General features: G+C 34.6%; 1 protein-coding gene across 1 annotated transcript; it reads left to right on the plus strand.

Annotated features, from left to right (window-relative positions):
• Positions 1-916: 916 nt before the first annotated feature.
• LOC120086193 (jacalin-related lectin 3-like) lies at positions 917-3,567 on the plus strand. Its single transcript, XM_039042722.1, has 8 exons — positions 917-1,141; positions 1,222-1,293; positions 1,368-1,550; positions 1,647-1,900; positions 2,058-2,274; positions 2,402-2,652; positions 2,738-2,942; positions 3,090-3,567. Exons 2-8 carry the CDS (start codon positions 1,291-1,293, stop codon positions 3,345-3,347), a joined length of 1,371 nt encoding a protein of 456 aa, XP_038898650.1. The 5' UTR covers positions 917-1,141; positions 1,222-1,290; the 3' UTR covers positions 3,348-3,567.
• Positions 3,568-10,314: the final 6,747 nt, after the last annotated feature.

Genomic DNA, 10,314 nt, shown 5'->3' on the forward strand with positions numbered 1-10,314 from the left:
ATTAGCAAATTTTAAGCAATATTCAATCAAATTTTAATAAATCACCCAGTAATTAATAAGCGATCACCCAGCTATTTATAATTGTTTACTTAGAATTGTATACGAGATCACGTATATACTACTAAACGATCGTTTAGTATTATATACATGATCGTTTTTATAATTCTACACAATCATTAAGTAGTATATAAACGTTCGTTTACATTATATCAAACGATCGTTTATATGTTATATAAATGATAGAGCATTTATATTGTAATGATTGATCGTCTACATATTATTATACGAAAGTTCATTTAATACTAAACGACGCTTATTATGAAGTGATCTGGGGGACAAGAAATACTATAGAATATCACTTACATTCTCTCCATTTCTCGATCTGATGAATGAATCTTGTTCTATACCTAAAGACATAATGAAATGAACAAGGATGAAAGCGATCGACAATGAGATTGTTGGACTGAAATTCTGAGAGAACAATGAGAGAACTTCATGGTGAGTTCGACAGAAAATGAATAAAGAGTGACATTCCATTCTTGATATCAATGTTATTCAATGCTATTGGTAGAATATTGGTTGGAAATAAATCCTTTGGTGGAATATCAGTGTTGTATTGAATACATGTTGAATGAAAATCTAAAGAAATCGTTGAAGGAAGAAGAAATGTGGCACGGTCTCAAGAGTTTTTTTAAATTGGGATAAAATTAGTATTTCACATGGACAAAACGTCAAATAAGTTTTTAGGAAGAGATCATTCATAGATTTTTTTTAAAAAAAATTTAGGTTATTTTGTGAAATTTTTCTTCTCACCATCGGTGTATTTTGCAATGGCTAGATGGTAGGTACATGGAAAAAATACTTTATATTACCTTAGTATCAACTCCTTCCATCCATTATTGTATTGTACTGGAAATTCTCTCCCAAGTATATATTACATTAGCTGTTACCTGCAACTTGAAAGTGACGATAACGATCGTGTCACTAGCAAAGTACAGACTGATTTTGTGCAGGGAAGATGAAAAGGCGGTGAAGTTTGGGATTGGAGGTTACGCATCCTTGGAACGATGAAAGGATTTATGTCAACTTCTATATAATATGATAAGAACAGAGCCCTCAATCCCCAAACAAGTTGCAAGAGGTCAGCATTTCCGGTTAATATTATATTATATATTCGCCGCCAGTGGCCATTTTCACCTACTCTGCCCATTCTATACACAGGTTGCAAAATGTTCTTCTTCCCCGTTCAAAACCGTAGCCCTTTGCCGCCACAAATCTACACAGCTCATAATGGTATGTCTAAATTTCATTTTGGAAGTGATGATGAACTTGCAAGCAATTTCTGATTCCAATTTTTCTTTCTGCAGGAAGACGACGGTTCCCAGAATCCGGTAGCGTCTATCACTTGGGACGACGGAGTTTATTCGACGATCAGAGGGTTCGTAGTTTACGAGAGAGAGTGGATCTGTTCGATTCAGATTGAATATGATGAGAATGGAGAATCAATTTGGTCGCCCACACATGGTGAAAACGAAGGTTCTGTATCGGAGGTCAGTCAGAGCATAACTCTAGATTATTAAATTACCATTACCTTCAATCAGTTTGCAGATTCAAATTCTTTCTTTAAACCAAATGAATGATTGTAGGTTGTTTTAGATTATCCAGACGAGTACTTAATTTCAATTTATGGATACTATGGCTCTATACATAATTGGGGAATTAATGGCACCGTGATTCGATCATTGACTTTCCAAACCAACATTAGATCTTATGGACCCTTTGGAATTGAAGATGGTAACAAATTTTCATTTCCAATTACTGGGGGGAAGATTGTTGGGTTCCATGGCAAATCTAGTCGGTTTCTCAATGCAATTGGAGTTCATGTAGAAACAATTCAAAAGTATGTATGCCATTCATGTCTTGATTTGATGCTAACTATATAAAACAAAGGACATAAACATAACATTTTTGCTAAATATATAATTAAAGAGTTCATTTTTCGTTAATCACATAATAATTCAATGTATTGCTTAAATATATCATAACATGATATGTAGAATTGGGCTCCAGCCTGAGCCTCAGCCGAAGCACTTGAACATGGGAATATGTGGAGGCAAAGGTGGAGATCCTTGGGAAGATACTTTCCAAACCATCAGACGGCTGGTCATTTATCATGGCCTTTGGATCGACTCCATTCAAATGGAATATGAGGATGAGTATCAAATGTTAGTGTGGTCCGAGAAGCATGGTGGTGACGGAGGTTTTCGATCAGAGGTTAGCCTGAATCTTTCATTAAGTTTGTTAAGCTAGTTATAGTTATAGCTTCATTTCACGTGTGGAAATTTACAAACAAAAAATGTTGTCATGGGATTTGATAATATTGGAATGGAAAACAATACAGGTTGTTCTGGATTTAGATGAGCATCTTGTTCTGGTTCATGGATACTACAGTGACATACATAAGTGGGAAATTGATGCCACTGTGATTCGATCATTGACTCTAGAAACCAATAAAAGAACTTATGGGCCATTTGGGATTGAAGATGGAACCCAATTTTCATTTTCATTTAAAGGGCTAAAGCTTGTTGGCATTCATGGAAGATCTGGCTGGTATCTGGATGCAATTGGGTTCTACGTACATACAACTCAAATGTAGGCTTAGTTGTGCTTAGCTATATTTTGATGATATCATTGAGGAGTTGTGATTATGTAATGACTGATTCAGTTTCTCATGCAGAAATGAGATTGGGTGTGAGAAATTTAGCTTAGGAGAATGGGGGGGCGAAGGTGGAGATCCTTGGAATGAGAGTTTTAGGACAATGAGGCAACTGGTGATTAATCATGGACAGTGGATCGACTCCATTCAAATGGAATATGAAGATGAGAACGGGGAGTTGGTTTGGTCAGAGAAGCATGGTGGAAATGGAGGTTCCCAATCAGAGGTTAGCGCAAAAATCCCTCATTAATTTCTTTTTTGTTTTTGCTGTTAACTTGTTTGTGCTCATTATTAGATCCTGAATGTCTAGTTTTTCAAATTAGAAGAAAAACAAATCAATCAAAGAAATAATGTGATGAAAATGGAAGTGTAGGTTGTTTTAGATTTCCCAGATGAGCATCTTGTTACAATTCATGGCTACTATGATGATATACATAATTGGGGATTTGATGGCACTGTGATTCGATCGTTGACTCTGGAAACGAACAAAAGAAGTTACAGGCCATTTGGAGTTGAAAATGGAACCAAGTTTTCATTCCCAACTGTTGGGGTGAAGGTCGTTGGCATTCATGGCAGATCTGGTGTGTATCTGGATGCCATCGGACTTCTTGCACTTTCAACTCAAGACTAATCCTACCGTCTTTCTACTTCTTGGCAGCAATCGGTATTTTGTATTTGTATGTTTAGAAACTCGGTGTGTTTATGTAGTTGATAATAATTTTTTTCAAAAAGAAAAAAAATCTCTCGTTTTTCCTTTTCTCGATTGATTATGTAGTTATCAAGTCTTAAAATGACATTTTATATGTATTTGTGTTTGTGAAATATCTAAAAATGTATTACTGAGTTCTTTTTTTCTTGGCCTTTTCAGATTTTATTTAAGGTATGTGTTCATATGGCTCCACTTCATTTTTTCTATTTTTTTTATTTCTTTGAAACACTGTCACATCCAAATGCATTTTATCACCCCAGCCGCATGGTCCAACCGCTTACTACTTTACATGTTATTTTCTTTTTCCTTTTTTTCGTGTTTCTTTACGAAAATGTTTTGACAATTTATTCGGAATACATCTTCAAGTATTTAATTTAAAGAATAAGTCATTTAAAAAAAAAAATCAATGGTTTGGAGATCATTCAAAGTAGTTTTTGTGAAATGAATTTATAATATAAGTTGCTTTAGAATAAACATTTGAAATCAACTTTTACATAAATGATTTAATGGTTAATCTCTCCCTAATTTGTATAATTCTTAAAATTACCAAAACATTTCAAAAGTCATCTACCTTACTTTTATTAGGTTGCTGTGCCCATCACTGCCATTCGCCGGTCATTGCCACCACCACCATTGGTCAAAACCTGTAGTAAAAATAATTTTGAGAAAGTGTTGCCAAACATATGGTAGTTACAGAAGTCCTCCCAATCATCAATAAAATCCAACATTGTCTAGTTCATATGTTTTTTCTCTTCCTCCTCATCATAGCAAGCTCAGTTAAGTAAAATATGGTCATTTTAACTGCATCCTTGTCACTCGCAAAATCAAATGTCGAAAATAACTTATCCAGTTTAGACTCGGTATCATCCAAATATCACCCTAAGGTTGTGTGGTCTCAACTCATCAACCTGTGCCACACCCCTAAACTCATGTCTAAAACCGATCACTAAATCAAATTGTTCTTGGCCAAAAGATACCTTCTTCCCTAAAATACTAAAGCTCACAATATCTTCCCTAGTCCCATTCACCTCTCGCAACAAAATATAATGACACAGGACCATTAAAAACAAACATATTTGTCTAAACATATGTAACTGAACGGGCATTGACTAATCTTAATTATCAAAACTATTTTTCGAAGATGGGAACAACATGTTAGGGCAACAAAAACATTGCCATCTATAATAAAAAGTCAAAAAATGAGAACTAAACTCAATTGCAATTCTAAATAGACAAACAATTAATAAACAAAAAATTAACAAAGAGTATGTATATATCTCGGTGTAGATCTCCAGTGAGATCGACACCGAGATTGAAAACATTGTACATATAAACTAAAGATCTCAGACCTTTTGGAACAAGACATGCTTCATGATTCAGTTACTACACATTCTATATTTTGTCTCATTCCTAATCTTGGTCAAATTAAGATGGTCACTGAGACCAAATACGGAATGTCTTATAAATCTCTATCTGAAGACCAATTTCGGGTGAGATTGCATCAATCTCGATCGAGATTCATGCAATACCGAGATAGATTCAACCTGTGCTCGGGTGCAACTACGATATATTTTTTCCCAAATAATCCAGCCTAAGTCCTAAACACTAAATTGCACACCCAAAAATTGAAACACTACTACTTTAACCCATCATACAGTGTCAATATTTCATCGAAACAACAAACCATATAAAAGACGCATATTAAAAATTCTAAGCTTTAGTTAAACCAAAACGTAAGAGAATGTCAGAACAATAATAGAGTACCTTTAACTTGTGCGAGTAGAAATTGAGTGGGCCAAGAAAAATGATGTTCGAGTTTGAGAGAGTTTGAGAGAGTTTTAGAGAGTTGCAGAGATTTGAGAATTTTAGTGCAAATAGTTATATTTATTTATTTAGTATAATTATTTAACGTAATGTTATTATTATTATTATATAAATATTCCATTTAAATTTCAAGTTAGATTTTTTATTGGTTAAAATAATAAATATGTTTAAATTTAATAATTAAATTTAGATTATATATGTGAAAATTTGATTTATATTAATTTCTTTATACTAAAAAAGTCGATTAGTTTTTTAGTCCAAAATTTGAATAATTTATCTTTAAATTCAATTTGTCGTGTAAAACTATCCAATAAAAATTTTGGTGATATAATTAATTATTTAATTAAAATTTATCTACATTATTGATTTAAATTAATTGATTTTTTTTAAAAAAAAAACTAATGGAAAACATTTCCCTGCGATCCCTGCGAATTCCCCGCGGGGATTCCCCACCCCAAATTCCGTGGAAAATTTCAAGGGGATGGGGAATGAAATAGGGAGCAGAGATGGAGATGGAAAATGGCATCCCCGGTCTCGCCTCGTCCTATGGACATGTCTAATTAAATGTGTCTTTTTAAGTGATGACCTAGGGTTGGGTATTTTATCGTGAAGCTTAAGTACTCTTGTGATTTTTATGCGTCGATTTCTTGGTCACAATATGAATCTTAAATTATCGATTGGCTCAAAAATTTAAGCTAATAGATGCGGTTAATCTCCTAAACCACTTGTTCTAATATCATCTTAAATTACTAGTTGTCCCAAAAACTTAAGTTAATGTGTGAACAAATTTAATATTATATAGATGTGAGTTATTTTTTAAGGATGCATTTGTCTTTTTTTTTTCTTTAAAATTATTTTGTGATAAAAGATACTTTGGGCCTCCGACCAACACTATTTCTCATGTATTTTGAGATTATAATATATTTTAGGCTAAAATACCATTTTGATCCCTATACTTTGAAATTTATTCAATTTTAATCCTCATACTTTTAATTTTCATTTTTAGTCATTGTATTTTTAGTGATTATTAACTTTAGACCTCCATATAATTTATTGTTTATTTTTTTAAAAAAAAAAACTTTTTGTTATTTATAACATTTTACTATAAATTTTGAAAACGTATTCATATATTTTATTCTAAAATTAATATTATTTGATCAATTTCGATAAGGAAAACTAATTTAGTTCTAGTTAGCAAATGGGATCTGTTTCATTAGAGGAAGGGATGGTGATTAACTATAATTGATATAACATCTTCTCTTCTTTCAAATCGCATCTCTCAAGTGAGAATCAAATTCCATAAGTGGTTAGGTTAGCAAGAACCACTAGAATAGATCTTTCACTAACGAAATACCATGCATAGGGTAAGGACACATATCTTATATAAAATACAGGATACCACTAGATGAACAGTCTTGCTTGTGTATTTCCTTGCAAGAGCTCTTTGAGGGTCTTTCTTTATCCATTCATGGTAAAAGGTAATGCGTGAAAAGGGTGACGATTTAGGTAGTCTCAATGGATGTAGTCCAATGGCTAAAGCTCTGCCAGCATCTTATAGACTAAACTCTCTTCTCTTATGCTATTTCAATGAATCTGTATCAGTTCATAGACCGGTAACACTTAAGCTTGAGTTCATTCACCGGAGGGTAAGAGAAAATCAGAATATCTATAGGTACTATTGCATGTAACATGAGCTTAACGGTTTTAAAACCATAAATGATTGGTGAACCCACAAATCCATTTACTTGCAAAGTTCACATGTGTGGTGACTTTTGTGACCTCAACAAAGTCGGTCCCAAGGATGATTTCCCTTTGCCACACATTGACATCTTGATTGACAATAAAGCAGGGCATGAAGTATTAGATGGGTTCTCTGTTGGGGTTGATGTCTTAAATCTCGTAGGGTTCTGTAGTTTGTAAACACCTGTATGAACAAACACTTGTGATGTAATAATATGAGATATTTTCTTCACTGTTGTCTATGACATATGAGATATTTTATTTGCATTTACCACAAACCAATAAACGAAGATCCTTAGTTGTCATTGTAACTTAAGCATGTATGTGGAGACATACAAGTGGATCATGCCTTAAGTGATAACCTAAATGGTCTGTAGTATATAGATAAAGAAGAGAAACCTTATCCTGGTGACACGACGGATACAACCCGCTTTGTAGATGTTACAAGTGTTGTAAAGTGCTATAGATAGTCTGATCCTGATCGTTCATGTGGAGACATGTAAGCGGGAGTGTCCTATACAAAGAAGTTTGTATAAGACCAGACCACGAAATGTTTAGTCTCGTTATATAGCGCCATTCATGATAGATACTTTAATTTCACTAGGATGACCATAGGTAACATGACCTTTATTCTGAGTGAGTTGGGAACTCCTGCCTATGAGGGTGGTCCTTTTATTTGCATGAATGCGAGTGGCCAGATTGCCAACTCAATGCCACTTTGGGGATTTGTCTGATTGGGGAGCTGGGAACTCAGCTACACAAGATGGAATTCACTTCTTCCCCGAAGCAGGGGTAAGTAGATAGATTACTTCTTTAAGGGCTGATTTCGGGGCTTGAACAATGTTGCCCACACACTTTCTCATGGCTTGAGAGGTTTCCACTCATAATAGGACTATATGTATTGTTCATTAGAGGAATTAGTGGTACTTAAGGAGTTAGATGTAACTACAGGAGCAAAACAGTAAATTGGTCCAATTGTACTTACGAGCGATCTGTGAAGAATTATCGTACTGTTGACTAGTTATATCCAATGGACACAGAAATATATTTGTAGTGAAAAGAGTGCAGCTATCGGTCTTTAGTGGAATGCCCGATGGTTAACGGATGGTGGATCTCGTGATTAAAGAGTTTAGCCAGCTATTCACGTACCATTGGAGCTTCAAGCTATAGGTTCATAAGGTCCCCTTGGTAGTTCAATGGATTCAAGTTGAAAATCAATTTTTGGGTTAGTTTGAAGTGTTCAAATTAACAAAAGGAAGTTTGATTATATATGATATGATTGAACTGGTTCAATTATATGTGATATAATTGATATGATGTATGAGATACATTAATTGGAGGATTTTGATATAAATATGATTTATATTAAATAAAGGAGAAAAGAAATATGGTTTAAATATTACATATGATGTGATATTAAAACTATAGGTTATAAATACAATATGATAAGTTAGTTATTATATTTATTTATAATTAAAAAATTATGAGATAATTGTGGTTGGTTATTTTCTCCATTAACCGTGAAAGTGGGAGGTTATTTTCAGTTTTGAATAACTGAAGGATAAAATGAAAAGAGTTTTCATTTTGTAAGAAATCATTTCATTAAGTGCATAACTAATCGTTTAGCTGACGAGAGACTACACGATAGCCTTCTAAGCGACAATCTAAACGATCGTGTAAAGCGCCTTTTATTAAACAATCGTGTAAAGCGATTTATTAAACGATCGCGTGTCAAGCGAGTTTTACTAAACGATTGTGTAAAAGATCAAGTGTGTTTTTCTAAATGATCGTGTACCTAGCGAGATTTACTAAATGATCAAGCATCTAAGTCTATGCGATAGACAGTACCTTCTCCCACTTGCTTGATCATATAGTTCGATTGTTGCCTTCCTTCATCCCTCTACTAAATCCAACAGAGCGGGCAGAAATGCATGTTATTACAGTGCAAAGATATAAAACAATGAAGGATTGCGACGGTAAAAATATATAAAATCGCGTCCAAAAGCATTAAGTTTAGAATATTGCGATCGCATGGGTCCATCAAATTAAAGCAGCTAACTTATGTATTTTGTAGAAACATGCGTTGGCGCAAGGCAGAATTGCGATCCAAAGAATTTAGCGTCCGAGCACATTAAGAGATTACGACCGCAAGGCTATGTGATCATATGCATTCGCGAAAATCTGCCCAAGAAGGTGGCCGCATAGAGCTGGCGCATCAAGGTGAAAGCTTACTAAATCACAATGGGACAGAAAGCTGATGACGGTCGAATCCGAATTTAGTTGACAAGCCGTTAACGACATACTGTAGCAAGCACATTCAAATTTTCGGTGACAATTATTCGGCGCATCAGATAGAGAATTAATGACATCCTATCAATGCAATCATTTGAGAGAAAAAGCTCTTCACCCTGAAGCTCTATAAATACCGAAGGCCACCTTCGTTAAAGGAGTTCGGTTCCGCTAATCAGAATTTAGAGTTCTTTTTCACCATAGATAGTCGTAGTTTATAATTTTATATACTTAGAAGGCGGAGGCGAGTAAAGGGAGAATACGCCGAGAAATCATCCTGGTTAACTCGGAAGAGTGCCGGTGAGCGTTGAAAACAGAGAGAGGGCTAACTCTTGCGGAAGCAAGAACATCTTTTGGGCAGAGTAGAAAAAACTCAGTGTAAAGCCTTGGGAAGTAAGATATTGCTACTAGGCTCTCTATCCTTACTTTCCATTGCCATTCTGTGTTCTGAGTTTATTTATAAAATGGAAATTGCATCTCTATATCTGTCCACTCTCTTTTACGCCTAAGTAACTAAACTGTTGAATGAGTTGAAAAGCACTTAGCTAGCATAACATGAGATCTTCACTTTATGCGATCATCTTATATTATGTAATCGTCATTCGTCATTTAGAGATACTCAGGAGGGTGGTCTGAGGATAGAATCTAGGCTCGGGAGAGTCAGATTAGAACCGAATAATCAAGAGATAGAAACTTAGGAATAAGTTCTGTTTGTTATTAACACATCGCATGCACCTAGAGATAGGATATGATGGTATGCGGTCACCTTGTATCTGTGTGCATCATTCATCATCGCATAGGCAAGAAATAGAGACTTAGAAATAAGTCCTATAGACATCATTGCATATATCGCATGCATCCTAAAACTAGGAGCTATCGCATTTGCATTGGAAAATGAATTGTTGTCGCATGTGTGTAGCATGATCGCATAGTTTGAACGCAATCTCAGGAAGCGCTAGCTAAAGACCTTCTCAACCTATTCCTCCGCATACTCATTGTATTTTCGTTGTTATTGACTCTTTTCTCAATTCTGCCG

Source organism: Benincasa hispida, chromosome 9, assembly GCF_009727055.1.
Source record: "Benincasa hispida cultivar B227 chromosome 9, ASM972705v1, whole genome shotgun sequence".
NCBI classification, from domain to species: Eukaryota; Viridiplantae; Streptophyta; class Magnoliopsida; order Cucurbitales; family Cucurbitaceae; genus Benincasa; species Benincasa hispida.

Excerpts from the sequence above, each read along its gene's own strand:
- LOC120086193 (XM_039042722.1), top strand. Across the intron at positions 1,551-1,646 it reads ACGAAGGTTCTGTATCGGAG|GTTGTTTTAGATTATCCAGA; the intron begins GTCAGTCAGAGC and ends GAATGATTGTAG. Across the intron at positions 2,275-2,401 it reads ACGGAGGTTTTCGATCAGAG|GTTGTTCTGGATTTAGATGA; the intron begins GTTAGCCTGAAT and ends AAAACAATACAG.